Genomic DNA, 24,478 nt, shown 5'->3' on the forward strand with positions numbered 1-24,478 from the left:
AAATATTCAGTGAGGTACAGTGAGAGTAGTTTAAGAATTGAGAAGTTAGAAAGTAGAAGTTATTAGAGTGGGCTATTTGAATTTATGATTATAGAAATGGAACAGTAATGGACAAGAAATCTAGGGTGGGACCATGGTGTGTATGAAATGGAATAACTAGCTAAAATGAAGTACAGGTCTCTAGAGATGAAAAAGTCTGAGAGGCTTGTCTTTATATGGTACTCTCTGTGGACTTCTGAATCATCCAGGATGATGATGAGATGAAGGGCTAGGAGGATGACTATGAGTCAGGATTGAAATTCTTCATAAATAAAGGAAGTCTATAAAGGGATGACATGATGTCATAATTATCTAAATCAGAAGCTCTATAAATAATTATTCCTGAAGAGCAGGTACAAACCAGGATGTCCCAAGCCAACTAAAGATGTATGGTCACCCATCATCTACTGTGATGCCCAGATGATATGAACCTCAAGGAGAAGGGTGCAGGGAGCTATGACAATAGTAATATTGAACCATCTTTGCTTTGCTGGAATTAATTCCATTTGGTCTTGATGTGTTGTGCTTTTAGTATTCTTTTAATACATTACTGATTTTCTCTATCTGGTTGTTTTCCTTTTTTTGTTCAGAACTTTATATATTTTTCTCTTCTTTTTGATATGACTAAATAGTAGTTTACCTTTTTGTTTTTATCCCTAAATTTATCTAATTACCCTCAATATATTTTTTAGTTCATTAATTTTATTTTTAATTCCTCTTAGCTTACCTTGGTATTGTTTAATCAGTCATTGTATTTATTTGTATTCTAATTTTTCTATTTAACATTGTAACATAAGCATTGCCCAGTTTTATCTCCACTCTAGATAACTATTAAGATGTTATGTGGATGACTGCAGTGTAATAGTGTAAACTTTATGATTATTTCTGTGTTAATGGGTATCTGTTAGGAATTTTGCAAAAGTGGGGAAATAATTTTTCCACCACCTCTTTTATACATTTTTATTAGATTTTTCTGCATTGCATTAAAAAAAAAAAGCTCCCACATTTGCAATACAAAACATTCCAGTTGGTTCCATTCACTTATCTGGGCTATTAAGATTTTTTAATTTCATAAAACATCTTTTTAGCTACCCACTTTCTTTTTCTCCTGAATTAATTTTAATTTTTACACTGGAAAGTGGAAAGCTCATTTATCTTTTCCTCCAGAAATGCAAAAAATACTTAATATTTTGTTATCTGTAAAACCTGCTGGTAATGGTGGTGTCAGTGAAACTGTAGCTCCTTTATATCTCAATGGACTTGAATTTAAATGAACACTCTAATAATTATTTACTACTCAATTATGTTAATTTTCTTCTTTTTGCCTCCCATTGTCTCTACAGAGGCAGTTGGTGTGACCAGTCAGCGACCAGTGTTTTGTCCTTTTCATAAGAAGGAGCAGCTGAAACTTTACTGTGAAACATGTGACAAACTGACATGTCGGGACTGCCAGTTATTAGAGCATAAAGAGCACAGGTACCTGCATCTTTCCTACATACATAGATTTATAATACAGCTTTATGAGGACTAGACGACGGCTGGCACCCCAGCCAAATGGCCATCTGCAAATAATGTTTTGTTTGGCCATCAGTATGTTGGCCTAGTTCAAGATTTTTCAACTTTGGTGCTGCTGCCTTTGTTGTGGGGGCTATCTGGTACATTGTATGGTGTTTAACTGCACCTTTGACCTCCATTTACTAGATTCCAGTAGCATTCTCCCAGTTGTGACAACCAAAACATGTCTCTAGACGTTGCCAAATGCCCTAGGCAGCAAAATCACCCTAGCTGAGAACCACTGGCTGACGCAATTTTTAAAACTATATGAAATTAGTTGCCAGCGTTGTAAATAAGATTTTACATTTGAAAAAACATTTAGATCTCTGGCTTTGGTTTTGTTTTCTGTTTTCTGGGTTTTTTTGTTTTGTTTTTTAAGAAAATTGAATCTGTTTTAGCCCTATGTTCCATATATTCAATACTTTCATGTCAGTATTTGACTGGAATTTACTTTAGTCCTCTTTAGGATGGGTATGCTCTTCTAATTCATCATAGTTCCTACCAAAACTTACTTTTAAACCTGTCCTCCATAGGCATTTGAATTAGCAACAACTGAATTAAACAGTAAGATTCTGATGAATTGATACAGATATAATTGGTTGAAAAAGGTCTCCCAATAATGGCAGACTAGGTAATTTGGACCAGCCATGCCAGTGAGGGTAACTAGAAAACATGGACAAAATACAGAAATCATTGATAAGATATTTTTAGAGCTTGGTAATAAAGAATTATTGGCCCAGGATTGGGTTGGAGTGGGGACAGAGAATGGTACAGGCTTTTTTCCCCTTGGAAGCATTTGCCTAGAGGTTGAGGGGTGCTTTTAATATGCTCACAGGGCTGAAAGACAGGGATTGGAGTTCAGGGTCACAGGGGTTAAAGGCTTCTTCTTGCCTTGAGTTGGGATTCTGAAAGTCTACACTATTATGGTAAAGATGAACGAGCTAGTAAATATTACAGTTCCTCACTGGAACTAAAGTGCAGAATCAGATCTTCTCAGTACCCAAAGTTGGATTAAATTGAAATCTTATTGCTTGTGCCCCAAGGTACCTGGTAGAATAAAATGTAAATCCTCCCTGAAGGAAAAAAACATCATCCTAGACCTCAGATTTATTTAATAATGAGTTTTACAAAATGGTTCGGCACATAACTAGAAATAACCAAATATGCTAGGAGATAAGACAATGTGAACAATGTCTAGAACTTACATTACAGTAACTGAAATTAACTCAATAGAGGGTTTAAGAGCAGATCTGACATGCCAGGAAATGAGAATTAATGAACTGGGAGAAAATTAAGAAAACATCAAAATGAAGCATGATAAACAGAAAGATGGAAAATGGAAGAGGGATCGAGAAGATGTAACACAGGGTGTAATTGAGGTCCAAGAAAGAGAGAGAAGAATGGGAAGGAAGCAACATTTGAGGGCAGAATATAATGGCTTAGAACTTTGTAATACTGAAGAAAGACATCTAGCCCATATTCAAGAAGCCCCATAACTCCCCAGCAGGATAATTAAAAAATAAAGCAATATTTTTGAAGTGCAAAAAGAAAATACTATAAAACTAAAATTCTATACCCAGTGAACATATTCTTCAGAAATGAAGGTTCATAAGAAAGACATTTTCAAACAGAATAAACTGGGAGAAGTTATCCCCAGTTAACACTCACGAAAGCACACATTAGGCAGAAGAAAAACGGTAGGTGATGCATGATGGAAAGAACGGCTAAAATGATAAGTATGAGTAAATCTAAATAAATGTTGACTTAAACAGTAATGTCTTGGTGTGTCATGTGTGTGTTAAATATCACACAGACATGTTAGGAGGATATGGAGTTCATGTTCTAAGGTTCATGCATCGCTTAGGAAGAAGGTAGTAAACTACAAATTCTTAGGTGATAAGTTAAGATCTGCATTTTTTAATGCATAGAGTAGTCACTAAACGAATAGTAAAAGTCAATATGATTATCAAGATAACAGAGGGAGGAAGTAGAAAAATGAACAATTAATTAGTCTAAACACAGGCCAAAAAAGAGAATAGGAACAAAGAACAAATGGGATTTAATAAGACTTGATAAGTTGGTACACTTCTAAATATATTTGTAATTATAATAAACGTGAATGGATAAAATGTTCCAAATTAAAAGATTCCAGGCTAGATAAGAAAGCAAATAGAGAATCTGCTACTTGCTTTTTGTAAAAGAAACATCGAAAACCTAAGTATATAAAAAGAATGATGAGAAAAGCTATGCCATACAAACACTAATCAAAGATAAGCTGGTATATCAAAGTACATTATTTGAGATAAAGAGAGGAACTTTATAACAATAAAAGGCTCTTTTTATCTAAAAGATATAATAGTTCTAAATTTATATTCCTCATAGCCTTACAACATATAAAGAAAAAAGGCAGAACTTAGAACATAGAGACAAATCCACATAGTGGGAAATTTAACATATTTCTCTCAGTAATTGACAAAACAAGCAGACTAAAACTCAGTAAGGATATTTCAGTAAGAGTCAAAAAACACAATTAGCAAATGACCTCATGGACATTAAGGACACTGCACCCAATAATACACATTATTTCCAAACATAAAAAAGGAAAAAATCAATTAACCATATGCCAGGGCAGTTTTACATTTCAGAAGATCGAAATCATATAAATTCTTGTGTAAACTCAATGCAGTCAATCTAGAAAACAATAATAAATGAGAAAAATCTCCATATATCTGAAAATGAAGAAATGTAATTCATATCAAAACGCAATGATGTATGATCCTGGACTGTATCCTGGACTAGAGAGGGGAAATGATATAGAGGACATTATTGAGACAAATCACATAATTGGAGAATGGTCTGTAGATTAGATGAAAGTATTATCTAAATGTCAGTTTTCCTGTATTTAATAATTATACTGTGGTTACATAATAGAATGTCCTTGTTTTTAGGAAATGCATACTAATTATTAAGGAGTTAAAGGACTTTGCTGAGGCAATATTTGAAAATCTTTGTAAAGGTATATGTGAGATCTCTGTGCTATTGCAAATCTAACTTTGAAATTATTTCAAAAATAAGCAGTTAAAAATAAATTTAAATAAAGCATCAAAGAAGAAATTCCAATGAATATTAGAAAATATTTTTATCTGAACGATAGTGAAAATACTATCCTTGACGTATCCTGCTAAAGCCATGATTAGAGGAAAATATATATCGCTAATGCATATATTAGATATTAAGGATAAAAAGTAAATGTCCTAAACATTTATCTCAAGTTAGAAAAAGCAGCAAATTAAACCCAAAGTAAGTAGCAAAAAGATACAATAAATACAATGCAGAATCAAAGCCAAAAATTGGATCTTTCAAAAGATTAACAAATCTCTTTATGAATGATTAAAAAGAAAACAGACTCAAAAAACCAATGCCAGGAGTGAAAAGGGGGGCATCACCACATTTTCTACAGGCACTTAAAAATATAAAAAGGATTTTTGTCAATAGATTTGAAAATTTTTACATGAAATGGGATAATTCTTAGAAAATACACTTACCAAAACTAGCACAATATAAAATAGAGAATCAGAACAGTCCTTTAATTTAGTGTAAATCCCACAAAGAAAACTACAGACCCAAATGATTTCACTGATGAATCTACAAAATAGGTAAGGTTAAAATAATGCCTTTCCTATACAGTCTTGTCCATAGAACGGTAAAGAATGAATTCTCTCCAACTTGTTTTATGAGAAATCAAAATAGAAAATTACAAACCAGTCTTACCCATGAAATGAACTTAAAATTTCTAAGACATACATTAGGAAACCAAGTCCAGGAGCATTGTGATTTTTGGATAATATAATCGCAACTAAGTTAGCCTTATTATAGGAATACAAAGTTCATTTAACCTTTGAAAATCATTCATGTAATTCATCCTGTTAAAAGAATAAAGGAAAAATTATATGACCATCTCCATAGAGGCAGAAGAAACAGTCGAGAAAAAATGTATATCCATGATATACAATCTTAGCAAACTAGGAATAAAAGAAAATTTCTCAAACCTGATAAAGATTATCTATGCAAAGAGCTAGAAAACATCATAATGTAAATTTTTTGCATTGAGTTTAGGATAAACCTAAATAAAGACCCGTTTGATCATTTCATTTAATAATTACATTGTATTAGGGTCCCAAAGAGTGTATAACAAAAAAAAGTTTACTAAGATAAAAAAACTTGCACCTAAGGAAGAATTTTAAATGTCATTATTTACAAATGATATGATTATGTACAAAAGAAATCCAATAGAAATATTATTAACTGTGTGTTCCCCCTTCTTTCTAACTCTGGCAACCCTACTTATAATACTTACTGATTCAATTACACTTACACTTTTAAATCACATTATGTAAAATAATGTATTTTGTGCATTTTATGAAAAACTTTTAATAAAACTCTTTTTATGTATCTTACACATCATCTGTTTCTCTAGAGCTCCTTTGAAGTCATCTTACATAGTTTGTCAGAGGTTGTTAACTTTCAAGTCAATTTTTTTTTAATTTAGGTATTTTATGATATTGTTGCTTGAAGCTTTGTCACATGCAAGGCATAACATCAGGAGTTTTGCCCCCATCCCCTCACTTCCCCCCATTTATTAAAAGCATGCAATATTTGTTATTTGTGACCTGTAGCACAACTACCTGTTATTTAAAAGTGATCTTCAGGGACTTCCCTTGGTGGCACAGTGGTTAAGAGTCCTCCTGCCAATACAGGGGACGCGGGTTCAAGCCCTGGTCCGGGGGGATCCCACATGCCATGGAGCAACTAAGCCCGTGCGCCACAACTACTGAGCCTGTGCTCTGGGGCCCGTGAGCCACAGCTGCTGAGCCCACGTGCCACAACTACTGAAGCCTGTGCTCTGCAATGGGAGGGGCCACTGCAATGGGAAGCCCGCACACCGCAACAGAGTAGCCCCCGCTCGCTGCAACTAGGGAGAGCCCGCGTGCAGCAATGAAGACCCAACGCAGCCATAAATTAATTAATTAATTAATTAATTTTAAAAAAGTGATCTTCAAAATATTTGTTTACAAAGCATCAAACTTTCATAATTATGAAATTGCAAAATAGTTAATAAATCTACATAGATATTTACCTATGATTACTTTTTGCCAGGTCCACCAAGGGAGCCTGTTAAGCTTGTAAAACTGTGAATGATTGAATGTGTGTTTTTCTCAGATTTTAAAAATTATTTAAAGAGTGTCCATGGACTTACCTGGTGGCACAGTGGTTAAGAATCTGCCTACCAGTGCAGGGGACATGGGTTCGAGCCCTGGTACGGGAAGATCCCACATGCTGCGGAGCAACTAAGCCTGTGTGCCACAACTGTTGAGCCTGCACGCCACAACTACTGAAGCCCACACGCCTAGATACAACAAGAGAAGCCACCACAATGAGAAGCCCACGCACCGCAATGAAGAGTAGCCCCCGCTCGCCACAACTAGAGAAAGCCCGCACACAGCAATGAAGACCCAACGTAGCCAAAAATAAATAAATAAATAAATTTATTTTAAAAATAGAAATTAAAAAAATAGTGTCCATGATTAATATCTGTAAAGACTCCCTCCTTTTTTGTTTTTTTAAATTTTATTTATTTATGACTGTGTTGGGTCTTCGTTTCTGTGTGAGGGCTTTCTCTAGTTGCGGCAAGTGGGGGCCACTCTTCATCGCGGTGCGCAGGCCTCTCACTATCCTGGCCTCTCCCGTTGCGGAGCACAGCCTCCAGATGCGCAGGCTCAGCAATTGTGGCTCACGGGCTTAGTCGCTCCACGGCATGTGGGATCTTCCCAGACCAGGGCTCGAACCCGTGTCCCCTGCATTGGCAGGCAGATCCTCAACCACTGCGCCACCAGGGAAGCCCAGACTCCCTCCTTTTTAAGAGAGAATTTGGGTGGGGGGGGGGGGAACTGCCTTCTATGGATATATTTGGTATTTTAAAAAGATTATTATTTATATCCTTTATACTCATAAATAGTTTCCTATTATTTGTTTGCTTTGGGGCTTTTCCTCATTTTAGGCAGACATTTGTGTGAAATAAATTGCTTATTATTTTTTCAGATATCAATTTATAGAAGAAGCTTTTCAGAATCAGAAAGTGATCATAGATACACTAATCACCAAACTGATGGAAAAAACAAAATACATAAAATTCACAGGAAATCAGATCCAAAACAGGTAAATTTATATTTATGGTATTACTTAAATCATCTATATATAATGTGTTTTAAGTATATTAACTTTAAGAACAGACATTTTACTTAACTCATGGTGAAGTACATCCAAGTAAGCTGTCAGATGGGTCTAATAACACATAGTTGATAAGTCTTTTCCAGAAACTTTGGATTTCTGGGAAGTTTGGAAAGTATTCTTTTCAGCCATGAAATTTCAAAACTGTTATGGTAATAAGCTACATTTAATAACAGCTCATTTATCAGGTAAGAATCATTTTTAATTATTTTGTGTTTTCCAATTATCCAAGAAATGCCAGGATTTAAAAACAAAATCAACTATTTTTATAGTACTGTAAAATATTTTAACACTTAATTAGATACATAATTGCTATTTTAAGGATTGCTGGACTTAGAGATGCCTCCCCTGAGCTGTCAGCTTTTAACTGCTATGAGGCAGAGATCATAGAACACCAGGAGACAGGGCTTGTTAACCTGTTTCACATACCTTTTACTCCTTGTCAGATACAATACTTAAACAACTTCTACATATTGCTTGTTATACTGTTTGTCCTCCAAGGGAGTAAATCATCAACTGTCCATAGTCTCATGTCCTAAAATTCAGTGATTGGAGAGCAAACCATTGACCTCTGTGGGGAGGAGGGAGTTTGCCTAGTTCCCCCCTTTGCATCCCATTTGAGGCACATGCTGACATTTTACAACACCTGTGAAATCCCATGTCCCCTTTCTTTTGTTGTTTTGCACATGAAAGTAACATGTCACTGCTTAAATAGATAAAGAAATGCTTATTAGAAAGAGCCTGAATAAGAGAGGCCTTGCAGGGGCTTTGAATGTTGTTCATAGGGAAAAGTATATCAGCCTTTTGTAGTTCATCTTCCTTAAGATCAGTCGTCACAATCTGTTACTCTTACCATTTTTCAACATGGCTAGGGTGGGGCATTTGGTACTTTTTTCCAAGGAATTCCTTGGCTTACCTGACTTCCTTAAAGGAGATTTTAAACATAATTTAACCTTTTCTTGACTCCTTGGTGTTATTATTACATCTATTATACATTGTGATAATAAAAGTTCTGTTGTGCGTCTTTTAGTTTCTATTATTCTTTTGTTATCAGCTCTCATTTCATTTTACCTTTCTCTTTCACATGAACTGTAGTTGACCAAATACTATTTCCTTTGTCATATTCTAATAACAGTACTGTATTTTTGCCAAATTGATGTAATTGGTGGGTTTAAAATTTTGTATCTGAGTAATTGAAAATATATAATGAATATTTATGGAATGATAAGGGTAGATAATCTCTACCATCTAGTGGCAAACAGTAGTAATTGTAAAATAACTAATTTTATGTAAACGATCCACCGCTGATGAAATTCACCATTTTGACTTTTTTCTTACTCTTTCATTGTGTATGTGGTATGACCTATGGGCCAGAGTTTACTCTTTTTTTTTTTTTTTAAACATATGGATATTCATTTGTTCCAACACTTGTTCTGTTTGTTGAAAAGATTATCCTGTTGCTATTAAACTGCCTTAGTACCTTTGTTGAAAATATGTTGACCATATATGTGTGAGATTATTTTGGACTCTCTTTCCATTGTGCTTTTCTTTCTTGCTAATACCCCACTTTCTTCATGACTAGAGCTTTTTATAGTAAGTCTTAAAATCAGATAGTGTGAATTTTCCAAATATTTTTTTTACCTTTTTTTTTTTTTTTTTTTTTTTAGTAGTTTATGCTCTTTTTACAAAATAATACATTACGGTGTGAAAGGATTTTAGTTTTTGAATTGTGGTAAAAATTAAAGACTCTTTGGATTAGATGCTAATTCTTTGTATCTTTATAGCTACCGGATTATAGAAGGATTAAATTTACTGGACTGACTTTGCTGTTAATTCATCTTTATGCATGTGCAAACATGGCATTACTTGTCCCTTTTTCATCCTGTTCTACCATCATGAGGATTTAAATTAGTTGGGTTTTTGGGGTTTTTTTTGGTTTTTTGGGGGGTTGTTTTTTTTTTTTTTTTTTTTTTTTGAGGTTGTTTGCTTCCTAGACCTATCTGGTTTCCTTGATCCTCTAGCCAATATTGATGTTAAATAATTATCTTGAAGAATTTCCAACGTTGGTGGTGGGGGGTGATAAATTAAGAGTTTGGGATTAACATATACACACTACTATATATAAAATAGGTAACCAACAAGGACCTACTGTATAGCACAGGGAAATTATATGCAATATTTTGTAATAACGTATAAGGGAAAATAATCTGAAAAAGAATATATATATGTATGTATAACTGAATCACTTTTCTGTACACCTGAAACTAATACAACGTTGTAAATCAACTATACTTTAATTTAAAAAAAAATAATAATAATTTCCAACAGAGAATAAAATCCCTGCCCTTTTCATCTTAAGTGTTGGAAGATAAGCAGACAGAAGAAATGAAGCCTTTTATTTATCTCAGAATGTTTGATGGTGGATGCCTCATTATTCTTTTTCTGCTTTTATAAGATATTCTGGTGTAATGCTCTGTATTTTTTTTCCTATCCATCTTGATCTCCATGAAAACAGCATTCCCATTTTCTCTAATCAAAGGAAAAAATGTATATGCTGGTTGATAAAAACATATAGTTATTTGGCTGCTTATTTCAAGACAAATGTGTTATTAAAAGTAGCAAACTACTATTATTGTCTTTCTGCGTTTATTCAGATATAATGAATGGGTAACAGTTCAGATGACTAAGATAATAGTGACACATTTAAGCTTTTCTACTTCTTAGGTGCAGTGAATACAGTAGAACTCATTCAGTCCTGGTTTTCCTTATCTTGTTTATAAATCATTTTTTTGTCCGTCCTTTTAGGCTGAGAATTTTTCCAGGTGTCATAATCTTTCCAAATAATGTTTTCTTAAGATGTGTTCATTCTCTTGCAGTTTTATACATTTTGATATTAAGATTGAATTGACTGTGTCTTTTGGAAGAATTAATATTTCTGCTATCTCATCTTCAAGAAAGTCTATTTAAACTGAAGGACCCTTAGAAAAAGCTGAGCTTTTAAGAGCTGAAAACTTTTTGGTCTAATTTAGGGATTAGAAAATCAATATTACATATTGTAAAACAAATCTTCTGCCTTAGATTTTAGACTTCCCCCTTTTGTTTAATTTTCAGGATAATTGAAGTAAATCAAAATCAGAAGCAGGTGGAACAGGATATTAAAGTTGCCATATTTACATTGATGGTAGAAATAAATAAAAAAGGAAAAGCTCTACTGCATCAGCTTGAGGTAAGTTACTGTTAATGGGACAGTATGTTGTAGTGATTTAACGTAGTATTTTCTCGTGTATTTGTGAATTTGAAATCACAGCCTTTTTCATATAATTGTTTCCATTTGATTTAGTAATATTTTTCTCCATTCTCAGGCTCTCCCTTGTAGCTGACAATTTATGGCTTTCTGATACAGTAGGAATGTCTTAATCCTTATTGTTTACTTCAGAGCACAAAGCATAATGCCTTGCTTGAAGGAGGAGCTTAGTAAATATTAAAGAGATGAATCTTTTTAGAGATTCATTGAATCGACAGCTTTGGGTCACCAAAGGAGTGCAATTCAGCAAAGTTTTTCAGAAAGCTACATTAAGTTAGTTATATTTAGTTCTCAAATATATACATTTAACCTTGTGAGAAATTAGATAAAAGGATGTGCCTCCTGCCCTCAGCAGTCTTAATTGTGAAAGCAGTACTCAGGGAGAGATGCTCAAGGCACTTAAGATAGTTGTTTGTCACTGCAGGTAAGAAAAATATTACTAACTTAAATCAGCTTTCTTACATTCATGAAGGTCAAGATCCAGAATCAGTGTTTGACTCAAATAACATGAGGTTACAACTTCTACATGGTATCTTAACATAATATTAATTGCATGATATTTTGGTATTATTTTAATATATTGGTGCAAAAAGAATTTAACAGTAGAGAAACAAATTAAGAAGAGAATAAAAGAATCCTGATGTTCGAAGATTTAAAAAAAAGCCTCATAGAAAAAAATTTAGTTCAACCTCTTTATTTTATAGTTGACAAAATTATAAGTTCTTTGTCAGAAAGTTATCTTCCTCCTGGGAAAGCATGGTCATTCCCATGGTTTATCAATCATACAGGAAACAAAGACCAAAATAATTCTCTCTCCTTTTGGAAACAAATACTTAGTGAAAAAGTATTCTGGCCAGGAGGAATCAGACCCCATTTACAGTAACTGTGTTTTCAAGGTTCTGGGGGGCGGGAGGGTTGTGTGTTTTTTTTGTTTGGTTGGGGTTTTTTTTTGATAGAAGCATTTAAACTATTTTAAAAGATTTCAAAGCTCTGCTTAAAATCAAATGTCACATAGATTTGCTTCTCAGAGATGCATAGTGCACACATTGCTGTGGCTGTTTCCAAACTTCACTGTAAATCAGAATCACTTGAGGAGTTCTTTAAAAATCAAGATTAAGAACAAAAGATGACCACATCCCCAAATCTCTAGGGATGAACCTCGTCATCAGTATTATTTTAAATCAACTTTATTGACTTATAATTTTTGCAGCACCTTTTAAAAATGCTTTTCAGTCTTCATACCCAGTCTCCTGGTTCACAGAATCCTTCTTTAAGGCGAATAAATGTAGTCAGTATTTACTAAGACTCAAGACCCAAATAGTTTGTTACTATAGAAGACCAAGAAACTTGGGCTTCTGATTCTCAATTTGCAACATCCCTAAAAGTCAACAGAATTTCTGTTCTTTCTAGAACGTCTCCAAAGTAATGCTTAGTTTTTACAGAGATCAGAAATAGCCTAATAAGTAAATTATCTCTGGACTTAAAATTCGGCACGACAAAGCCACTGATAGTCACTGCAGTGACTTAATTCAGTTTAGCATATGTGTATTTTCCAAATTTGAAACCAACTAGGGCCAGGATCTAGGTTCATTTTCTCTGTTGAGAATATAATTCCATATTGGAGTGTAGCAATTTTACTTTTAAACTTTTTTTTAGAGCTAGTAGAAAGTCCTGTTCTCTCCTCCTTTCCTTGCCAGGTAAAGGAGATTTGGGGTTAGAGACCTGTAAAATAGCACAGGTTCAGTGGGTTTTTCTTCCACTTTTGACTAACCTGTGTTCTTGCTTGTATACTTCCCTTAGAGAAATTCTACAGTCTACTTTTCTGTAGTTTTTTTGAGAGTGCATTGGTACCATTAGTCACTATATCAATTGGTTCCCATAGTAATTTTCAATAGACAAAAATTATATGCTTCCTTTTTTTTACTACACACAAAGCATACATGTTGTCTACCACGTGGCATGACTTGGCACAAACTAGTTGCAATCAGAATAAGAATGCCTAAAAGGTGAAATCATGTGCTTGAGTAAATCATGTGATCTGGTAACTTTACTTGATTGCTGGATGGTACATCCGTTTTATTTGTGAGTATTGAATTTAATAGGCATTTACTGTATTATAGCTAATCCACGGTTTTGTACCTCTTTGGATACTGGAAGATGCATGAACAGAAACCTGCCTCCCAAAATATGTACAACCAGACCAAGGGCCTTGGAGAGAAGGGGCGGGCAGCAGAGGCAGGGGTGGCGTCGGTGGTGGCTGCAGCACTGGGGGCACGGTTTTTACTTCAGTGAGAATGAGCCTTTGTACCAAGGGATAAGTTACTATCACCTGGGTTCTTAGAGGTGGTGGTTATTCTAATTGGGTAATCTGAAGATGACCATTAAAATATATGTTACATGCAGAACTAATTTTGAAACTATTTTTTTTTCAGAGTCTTGCAAAAGATCATCGAATGAAACTTATGCAACAGCAGCAGGAAGTGGCTGGACTTTCTAAACAGTTGGAACATGTCATGCATTTTTCTAAATGGGCAGTTTCCAGTGGCAGCAGTACAGCATTACTTTATAGCAAGCGACTGGTAAGATAAACTAAGTATGGCATTTAACATACTATCAAAATACAGAGAGAAACAATGGAGTTATTAGAATGCTTAAAATTTAGAAATGTTCATTAGTCTGTACTTAAATGCTTTTTACCTTTTTCTAATTTTTATTAATCAAAATATTTTGGTTTTAAAAAATCTTATATTGCCATGATTGAGGCGTATCTTCAATTTTAATCTACCATCGGGCATCCTGTTTTGTTCTTTTCCAAGTTTTCTCTGTCTTAGTGACAGTTGAACTTAATACTAACAATAATGGTAAGAGTAAACATTTCCTGATCACCTATAGTGTGCCAGGCACTAATCCTAAGCATTTCCATGTAATATTTTATTTAAACATTTACATCATTTTTATGAGATAGGTATACCTATCCATCCACTGTATGGGTGATGAAACCAAAGCACAGAGTTAAGTAACACACCTAAGGCCACTCAGCTTGGACACCTGAACCCAGAGGCTGTGTTCCTTTTGTCTGTACTACGTTGTTTACTCTGTCAGTGATATATGGTGCTGAATATTTCAACCCCATTGCTAGAGAAAAGTGGCTCTCATTTGTTCAACTGTTTTCAGAATAGTCTAGAACCTTGCTACTGAAAATATGGTCACTGCATACTAATCACGTGGTTCAGTAGATGTGGAGTGAGGCCAAATTCTGTAGTTCCGACGAGCTCCCAGGTGATGCTAACGCTGCTGCTTCGCAGACCACACCTTTAGCAGCAAGGATCTAGGAGCCACTCAGCCGTGGAGGTCACACCATATAAGCATTCTTAAAAACTCCTGCTGTACTCTTATTTTATTAAAGATTCCACAGAGATTTACACTTTGAAATCAAGTTATGACATCCAAATCTGTTTTCTATTCACCCACTCCGTTTTGTGGAAGGAATTTTCTACGACCATTTTGAAATAAGGAAATGCACTTCAGGATAAACTTCTGTAAACTAGGTTCAAATATTGAGTAACTTATTAGAAAACTGATTTGTAACTATTCCTAATTATGAATTGTATTCAACTCTTAAGATTTTTTTCTTTCATAATTATCAATGATATGGTCAATCTTGAGTCTTTTTTTTCTTTTTCTTCCTTTTTACTGCTTCATTGGTCTAATGAAAAACAGCTTCTGTGCAGTACATACCTTCTCTGTTACTTATATTTTCCTGTAAGTCAAGCAAAACAGGGATAAAAGGAGAAAATGAGAGAATTGTCTTTTTTTCAACTAGACCCATTATGAATATTTTTATTTGTATGTGTGTAAGAAAGCATGTTATTCACACAATCAGATATTCAGTCAATCTCCTTATCAGTTTAAGAATTTGTTTCTCTGATTTTATTCTGTGATTTTGTTTGTGATTATAATACAAACAAAACAGTAAAAAATCGAAGATGGGATTACTTAATCTGCACAATGAGCCCTTGAAATAGGAGAGAGGAAGATTGTTCTCTATTATACAAAGGAGAAAGTAAACACAGTGAAGCATAAGGAACCAGTATTACCAGCTTCCTGATTTACTAAATTGTGTTTTTTAATTTTTAAAAGCCTGTGGAACCCAAGCGCATCACTAGCAGCAGATATAGCTAGTAAAATAATTTACCTGTAGTGAATGCAGAGCTAAGGCTTGTGATTACTTTTAAACATTTAGAAGGACTTTTAACCTCAGAAAATTTGAAAGTCACTATATTATGCACCTCTGTGCTTTAGAGCTTCTATGCTTCATAAATATAGCCATGTTTACTAAGGTTATTTTTTTAATGATGGCTATTATATGCTTAAAAATTAAAAAGAAACGTCTTGCTGGCCTGAAATTTCAAGCTTAGTTTGCAATTCTTAGTTCGTTTTTTTTGCTATAGGAATTATAATCAGTAAAAGACCAAACCCATTGGAATAGCAGAATCCTTTCAGAAGTCCAGTTTTAAATATATTTTAAAACATTTTCACAGTATTTCCTTAGGATTCTTCTGTCATCTGTTAAACATTGAGTTTATCCTTATATTATTTAGAAGGAAGGGAAGAAATATTGACAGAAGAGACCAGGAGAGTAAAACACAGTTATTCTTTTTACTAGCAATAGATATTTCTATAATGATTAGGAAGCTGTTAAGGTATAAGTAGTAAAAGGGAAATCCACAATCTTTTTTACTCCCTTTCCCCCGTCCTCCCATATAGTTAATCTTCAAAGACTTTCTTTATGTTTCCTGAATATCTCATCGACAATTCCTTGCTTTTAGTCCTCAGGGTTCAGAATATGTCATGGTCTTTTGCCTGGGTACTGTTACCCTTTCTTAGAATGCTTTTTCTTTCTCCTGAGTAATTAATCCTCATCTTTGTAGAGACTACCAGGTTCAGTGTAGATGTGTAGATCCTTTGCTTTTGGCAGCCTTCCATGACCAAGACTGGGTTGGATTACCCTTCTCTGTGTTTACAAAGCCCTTATGCATATATCCATCATACTATTACTGATTTTTATCTACTATTATTACATTTGCATATTTTTCTATGAATTTCTTTAGACTTTTTACTTCTTAAAGGGTAAAAATTTTTTGTTACCCAGTGCTTGATATACAGGAACTCAATGAAAGATTGATGGTAAATAAATAAGGTAGCAGATAACATCTCCTGTCAGAAGCTATAAATAAGTGTAGACAAAACATTATGTTATATTTTACAGGATTGGAAACTCAAATACTAAATTTCTTTTTTAAGTTTATTTTAACTTCAATAGAAAGGAGACAGTATACAGTATTGCATCTCAAAAGCTGTTTTGACATCTTCCATAGTTTTTAAAAAATTTTGTCCTCTGCTTTTTGAACAGTAGCTAAGTTTTCAGTGTGAAACCTGAGTTTAAGTTCAGATACATCTGAAGGGATCAACAAGTATATTTAATTAACCCTTATTTATCTTTTACAGTAGCCAGGGTTTATGACTCCTCATAGGAAAGTTTTTGCCATAATTCTTTTGCTTAGCATATTATGAGCATGTTTTATAATGAGAATTATTAGAAGATGCAAAAATATTAAGAAAGGTGGAAAAACTTAGGCAAAAGAACATTGTGTTGAGTGCTGTTTGCTAAACACTGTGCCATGTATTCTACATAGTCCCCAAATAAATACATGTTTTTTTACACAGAATTTATTATAGCTGTTTGAGATAATTTAGCAATCGAATGAAGTAAACTTATTTATTCAAAAATTATTTATTGAATACCCGTTATGTATCAGGTGGCATTCTGAGTACTAAGGGAACAGAAAACAAAGCAAAATCTCTGCCCTCAAGAAGTTGCATTTTTAGGGACTTCCCTGGTAGTGCAGTGGTTAAGACTCCGCACTCCCAATGTAGGGGGCCTGGGTTCGATCCCTGGTCAGGGAACTAGATCCCACCTGCCTGCCACAACTAAGAGTTCGCATGCCACAACTAAGGAGCCTGCCTGCCACAACCAAGGAGCCCATGTGCCGCAACTAAGGAGCCCGTGAGCCGCAACTAAGACCCGGCACAACCAAATAAATAAATAAATAAATATTTTTTTAAGTTGCATTTTAATGAAGAGAGATAGACAATACCAAAATAAGTAAAATGTATAGACCACTGCATGGTATTGAGTGCTCTAGAGAAAAGTAAATTAAGGGAAGAGTCTGGGAGCATTGGGGTAGGATTGTAATTTTAGATATGGAATTCTATCTAAAGAGGGTGATATTTGAGCAAATACCTGAAGAAAGTGAGGAAGCAAGCCATGCAGATACTCAGGGAGAGTATTCAGGCAGAGCACAAGTACAGACAGCAAGTGCAAAGACTGAGGTGGGAGTTATTTGTGATACGGACAGCAAGTAGGCCTAAGAGGGTGGAACACAGTGAATGAGCGGACACTAGGATGAGGAAGGTCAGAAGTACTGGAAAGCCAAATAGTATGAGCCTTGTAGTTGATTATGAGGACTTTGGTTTTTAATCTTAAGTGAGATGAGAAACCATTGGAGGGACTTGAGGAGAGGAATGACAGAATATGATTTACAGTTGAACACAATTACTCTGGCCGCTGAAAAAAAACTGTAGGTGGTTGAAGGCAAGGGAGAAATAAGGGAGACTATTTATAACCTTACTGCAATGAGGTGGCTTTTCCAGGATAGTAACAGTAGAGTTGATAATGGGAGAATTGGTAGGATTATCCATATCTTTTAATGATAGAGCCAAAAGGATTTGCTGACAGGTGGAACGTAAGGCATGAGGAAAAGAAAGGAACCAAGGACTAAGCAGTAGGAAAAATAGTGTTGCCAATAATTGAGATGGGGAAGATCATAGGACAAGTAGACTTGAGGAGAAGGATCAAGAGTTCCCTTCTAGACATACTAAATTTGAGATACCTGTTAGAGAATCAGGTAGAGATATTGAGCAAGCTGTTGGAAGTGCAAGTTCAAAGAGGGGTCCAGGCTTGAGATATAAATTTAAGAGTCGGATAAACGATGAGACTGGATGAGATCACTTAAAGTATGTGGGTGCAGAAGAAAAGAGAGCAGTTGCAAGACTGAGCCCTGGGATATTCCTGGTGTGGGAGACGTGAAAGAACCAACAGTGGAAACTGAGATGGTACATTGGGACGCAGACCTATTCTCAGAGGCCTTAAAATATAGCAGCTGGTGAAATAAGGGGAAAACCATGAGATCATAGTTTGTTCAAAGCCAAGAGAAGAAAATGCTTCCCTGAGGGCCAAGTGACCACCTATGTGAAAAGCTACTAAGCCTGAATGGTTTCAGGGAAGAATGGGAGGAGAGGAATGGGGGACATTATAGATGAGTCTTTTGAAGAGTTTTGCCAGAAAAGAGAGCAGAAAAATGGGAGTTTTGCCAGAAAAGAGAGCAGTTGATGGCGGGAGAAAAGGAGCCAAGAGTTCTGTTTTTAGCTGGGAAAAGTTAAACATGTTTATGTGTTAATGGGACTGATGCAGTAAAATGGAAAGCTTGATGGATACAGGAGAGGGGAGAAAATTGCTGAGCAGTGTCTTTGTGTCGGCAAGAGGGTGTTGGGCACTATTGCACGAGTGCAAGGATTGGCTTTAGCTAGAAGCGTGGCCAGTTAATCCATTGTGATAGGAGGGAACGCTAATACTGGTAGGTGGTGGAAGTTTGTGGAAGTTCCCTGATTGTTCCTGTTTTTTCAGTGAACAGTAATCAGGACCATCAGCTGAGATGGAGAATGGGGGAGGAGAAGCTGGAGATTTGAAAAGAGAAAGGAGGTTTGAAATAGTCATTTAGGAGAGTAGGGACGTGAAGGACCAGAGGCCCGTCAACCTTAGGGCCCTACCTAAAATGAGCAGGCTGTGTTTGAAGTTTGGTCAGTCCCTTTATCAGTCCAATTATAGTGAGTCAAAAGTTAGATTTAACCAGGGTTGTTTGTTGGTTGTTGTTTGGGGAAAAGGTTGAGGAGAGGGAAGGGAGTATGTGTAATTTGACATGTGAGAGAAAGAGGTGTTGAGGGTATATACAAGGAAATGATTATGAGGATTAACCCTGGGATTTGAGCTGGATAAGGAGGAACTGAGGGCTAGGGTAAGGGTATTGGTAAGATGAGATCGAAGGACAGGGAAAATTTTAAGAGCAAAGGTTTATAGGACCTTTAGGGTTTGTAGGATTATTGGTATCTGGGCACTAGAAGGGAGTAAGCTGGAAAGAAAGATCATCTAGTTGGATATAAAATCATCAAGAATTAAGACAGGAGTAATGTTGGCGATGGTGATCGTGAGCCAGGATCTAAACTCTTCAAGACTGAGGGAGAGTGACTGAGTATTCACTGAGGACTGCAGTGTGGAGGAGATGGGGGATGTGGTGTGATGACCCGAGATTCACAGCATAGGAGCAAGGAGAGCCATCCCACTAGTAGGCCTAGTTATGAGCTGTACTTATGTTTCCTGAGCAGAGAGTAATTTGTATTTTCTGTAATTCATTAGCCGCCTAATCTCAACTCTGCATCCTTCTTTGAAAGAGTAAGTAAAATAAATAAAAGAGCAGAATTTGTGAAAATTTTTTATTTTACAGGTACTTGGTTGGTGCTTCTGTGAAGTTTACATAATTCAAAAAACTAACTTTAAGCTAGTTGAAGTTAGTTTTTTGTATTCAACAGTATAGCTGAGTTGTACCTCAAAACTTCTAACATGTTTTGGAAGGAAAACTGCGTTGTCTGTCCACTTCTTTATAACTTATATATATATATGATTGCTTATTTTGTGTTAGCATACATATGATACAGAGACCATTTTTTGTGTATTTATTGGGAACTTAATAAATTATTTGCCTAATAAAGATTTTGATGTTTAGTTGTCTCTCTGCTTTCTTCTAGATTACATACCGGTTACGGCACCTCCTTCGAGCAAGGTGTGATGCTTCCCCAGTGACCAACAATACCATCCAATTTCACTGTGATCCTAGTTTCTGGGCTCAAAATATTATCAATTTAGGTAGGCCGTATGTACATTTTCTCAAAGTGCCATTTGTTTCTGGTACTCTTAATGATTATGAGATTATTGAAAATGTATTCCCTTCCACCCCCAAAGTGTGTTTATCATTTTGTTTTAAGTACATGGAATTTTCACTAGTATTTCATTAGTGTGTGTATATGTGTGACACATGCATGAATATAAACACACATGTAAATATGTGAATGATATGAAACATCCTTTATATTGACTCACAGGGTGTCTAGATTTCTGGATTTAGGAGGTTTTTTTTTCTTTCCCATGGAATCTTGCTTGTACTGTTAATTACATACTTATCAGAATGGTTGATAAAACTCTTGACTTGTGACTGCCATTAATATAGGATTTTTTATATTTAGAATGTTTTCTGTTAAAACAGGACTTCTCATACAATTATTGGCTTACTTACTCTTGAGAGCCAGTCATCAGGCACCTAATGGTTCATTTGCTTTATCTAGCTAGGGAAGACTTCTCATTTTTTCTTTTGCCTTTTATGTAATTATTATATAATTTTTAACCTCCTAACTGAAGTGTACCATATGTACAGGTAAGTGCCCAAATTTTAAGTACTAGAGCGCACTGAGTTATCACAAAGGGGGACTATCGTTATGGTATCATTTGGTAACATCAAATATCCTTGCAGGCAGTACTTGCTACATTATGTGCTAGTAGAAAAAGTCTTCAGTTTTTGCCTCCTTTCTTAATTTCTCACAGGGAGACTATAGAAACAGAAATTTAAGAATTCCATATACATTCTTCATCAACCACTAGTATTCCTTTTGATGACAGTTTTTGGGCTCATTGAGTTTGTTTCAAAATCTTGAAAGATGGTTGCTCTCTCATTCCCTAAGCTAGATTCTGGGTAAGAAAGGAAGAAATGGCTGGAAAGAGAGCCATTGCTCTCAGAACACACCAGGAAAGGAAGAAATAGGCTTACACAAACCTCATTCATACATGGGAAGAACAGAAGGAATGGTAATAAGGTGACCCTTTGAAGGAAAGGTCATAAGTTGACTCCTGCAGCTCAGTCTAGAAGCACATATTTATTGATTGATTGATACATAGCAAGCAACTGGAATCATACACACTCTCACCTATGTAACTAAAAAGAAGCACCTTAATACAAAGCGTGTATATAAGTTAACTATCTCCTACCCTCCACCATATATGCAGCTATATAGAGAACCTATCACAGTTATATATCCACACAAATAGTCATATGTAGAATTGTATGTACTTATAAGCATATCATTTAAAACATAGACCACATGATGTAAACATAAATAAAATTAAGAATATGTGTAGCTGTATACACATAAATGGATATAGTTTTAGATAAGTCTACAGCAAAAACAAAAATATCTCTTTGTGAGGAGTTTGTAAAACAATATCCTTTACTGTAGGACTTCTCAGAGCTGTCCTATACAGCTCTGTAAATTGCCATTTACAATGAGATTTACATTTTGAATCTTCAAAGGAGACAAGTTTCCCAAACTTGGTTATTTATGGCTTCTGAGAAACATGTTATAGAAGACTGCAAGGGAAAAATGTTGATTTGGATGAATATTCAGTTAGTGTCTTTGTGACTTTGGGTAAGTTGTTCAATCTCTCTGAACCTTAAATCCCTTATCTGTACAGAGGACTTTAACAATATACATAGACCTACTGTCGCAGTATCTAATACAGAGTAAGTATTTAATGAATGATAACTGTATTTTTTAGGATGCATATGCTTATTAAATCAGAAACATTTAACTGAGTCTCTGCTGTTGAAGAAATCAAGCTTTGCCTTATGCTTGGACCAGACCTGTTAGAGGTACCTTTAAACTCTAACAGTATAGTTATAAGGCAGAGTATTCTCCATCAGAGAACTAACAGTATACTCTGTGAAGGTGTAAAGAACTTGAGAGATGACTAAATCAGAAATACTGTGGCATTTAGATCCAATGTCAGGTTTGCTTGTTTTGTTTTGATATGCAACGACAGTCCTCAAAGTAGAGTCTGAGGCTCCTTCAGGTGATGCCAGAGGCCTCCCGTTTCCAAGTACATATCCATGTATGGCTGGATTTTCTTCATATATTTAAACAATATATTAGATAATGCAGAGACAGGTATGAGAGTTCAGCCATTAAGCCAGACATTTAAAGAGATGTTTGAAAATGTAAAATAGCGCCACCCTTCACTACATTTTTTTGAAAATAAGTATTTTTTCATAAAAATGTATTATGGGTTGTCACTTTTAAATGAATTAGTGAGGAAAAATGTTTTTAATTCTCATTTTTAGTTTCGAATATGGTAAATTTTGATTGATAGAACCTTCATAAACAGAAGCTCTTTGGGGTTTCTATTTTTAAGAGTATAAAGGGTTCCTGAGAGAAAAAGAAGTTCCTTGGCAATCCTGAAGATCAGTAAAAATAGCCTTACAAAATATGGTATTTCACTACCAGAAAGTCTTTAGAACTTAACCTTTTCTCTTTAATTAGGTTCTTTAGTAATCGAAGATAAAGAGAGTCAACCACAAATGCCTAAGCAGAATCCTGTCATGGAACAGAATTCACAGCCACCAGGTGGTTTATCTTCAAACCAGTTATCCAAGTTTCCAACACAGATCAGCCTAGCTCAATTACGACTCCAGCATATGCAGCAACAGGTAATGGCTCAGAGGCAACAGGTGCAACGGAGGCCAGCACCTGTGGGTTTACCAAACCCTAGAATGCAGGGGCCCATCCAGCAACCTTCCATCTCTCATCAGGTAAATTTGGAAGCAGGCCTGTCCTAACTTAGATAATTATAGTACAGTTGTATTCAGCAGCTCCTAAAATAACTAAGGCATCTTTCATCCATGACTTAAATATATGAATTTATAAAAATTTATCACATTAAGGATCCCTGATTTAACTCTAGATTTTAGCCCTTCTCAAAAAGAAATTAATGGTTTATTTAATTGGGACATCTATTCTCATCTGCTCTCTTTCATCTTCAGATTATAAGAGGATAAATGATTGCATTCCTAAATAACCAATGTATATGATTGATGGGAAAAGTTGTGTACCTGTAACTCATAATTCTTATATTAGTGCTTCAGGATGACTAATACTTTAGGTTATCTGTTCTCTGTAAGGATGCAGTGTTTAGAAAATCACATTGCATCTTAGAAACTAGGACAAAATGAAATAGAAAAGGGCAAGGGTGTGATTCGTTAGAAGTCTACCTTTTTCAAACTTTATTTCTGAGCAAATGTTCCATGAACCATTCTTATTTTAATCCATACAAATTGTCTTTTATTTTCAGTTACTTTTATTTATTAATTTATACTCCCTATTTCTCAGAAGAATTTGAACTGATTCACAGTAAATGACACAAATGAAATGGCACAGGGATTAATAAGTGTTAAGAATACTCAAATAAAGCACACAGAACTAGGCTAAGGGTTCTCATTATGCTTGAGAGCAAGACTTAGCTCAATTTTTTGTCAGCCAAACAAAGAAGAAACAGGAATAATATCTATATTATTTGATTAAAAGGAACATGCCATTAGAGGAGAAATTTTTTACTAGTATTTTTTTAGCACTAAGAGGAATATATAATGTGATTCTTTATGAAAAAGCAATTAAATGCATAATAGCATTTTTTGGTAGCAGTTTTACAAAACAGATGATCTTCATAGAACTCTCTTTTTTTTTTTTAATTTTTATTTATTTACTTATTTATTTATGGCTGTGTTGGGTCTTCGTTGCTGTGCGAGGGCTTTCTCTAGTTGCGGCAAGTGGGGGCCACTCTTCATCGTGGTGCACGGGCCTCTCGCTATCGCGGCCTCTCTTGTTGCGGAGCACAGGCTCTAGAGCACAGGCTCAGTAGTTGTGGCACACGGGCCTAGTCGCTCCGCAGCATGTGGGATCTTCCCAGACCAGGGCTCGAACCCGTGTCCCCTGCATTGGCAGGCAGATTCTCAACCACTGCGCCACCAGGGAAGCCCTTCATAGGACTCTTATTTCAACCCTGAATAAAAGTTGTGGGCATATGTAGATCCTGATTTTGTTAAATTGCTTCTGTGAAGGCCTGAGGTGTGATGTATTTGAAGTTTATGGCTGTCTAGTAATTTGATTAAGAAGGCATGTCAAATCCAGGAGAATATTAGTATGACCAGTTGATTATTCCTCTTGAACTTTGTTTTAACCCAGGTTTTAAAAGGAAGTAAATAACAAGCAATTTAAGAGATCTTTGTTTGGTGAGTG

The 24,478-nt window shown here is 35.3% G+C and overlaps 1 protein-coding gene across 3 annotated transcripts in view; it reads left to right on the forward strand.

Annotated features, from left to right (window-relative positions):
- The window catches only part of TRIM24 (tripartite motif containing 24), a 92,835-nt gene that overhangs the window by 43,792 nt on the left and 24,565 nt on the right, over nucleotides 1–24,478 (forward strand). For 2 of the 3 annotated variants that reach the window (XM_082400275.1, XM_082400277.1), the window contains exons 4-9: nucleotides 1,383–1,515; nucleotides 7,693–7,809; nucleotides 10,993–11,107; nucleotides 13,618–13,764; nucleotides 20,108–20,225; nucleotides 22,727–22,995. In XM_082400275.1, coding sequence (XP_082256401.1) covers nucleotides 1,383–1,515; nucleotides 7,693–7,809; nucleotides 10,993–11,107; nucleotides 13,618–13,764; nucleotides 20,108–20,225; nucleotides 22,727–22,995 — 899 coding nt within the window. The remainder of the gene's footprint in view (nucleotides 1–1,382; nucleotides 1,516–7,692; nucleotides 7,810–10,992; nucleotides 11,108–13,617; nucleotides 13,765–20,107; nucleotides 20,226–22,726; nucleotides 22,996–24,478) is intronic. The other variant, XM_082400276.1, reaches the window with a different exon arrangement.

This window comes from Balaenoptera borealis (genome assembly GCF_965194805.1).
Source record: "Balaenoptera borealis genome assembly, chromosome: 7".
In the NCBI taxonomy this organism is placed as follows: Eukaryota; Metazoa; Chordata; class Mammalia; order Artiodactyla; family Balaenopteridae; genus Balaenoptera; species Balaenoptera borealis.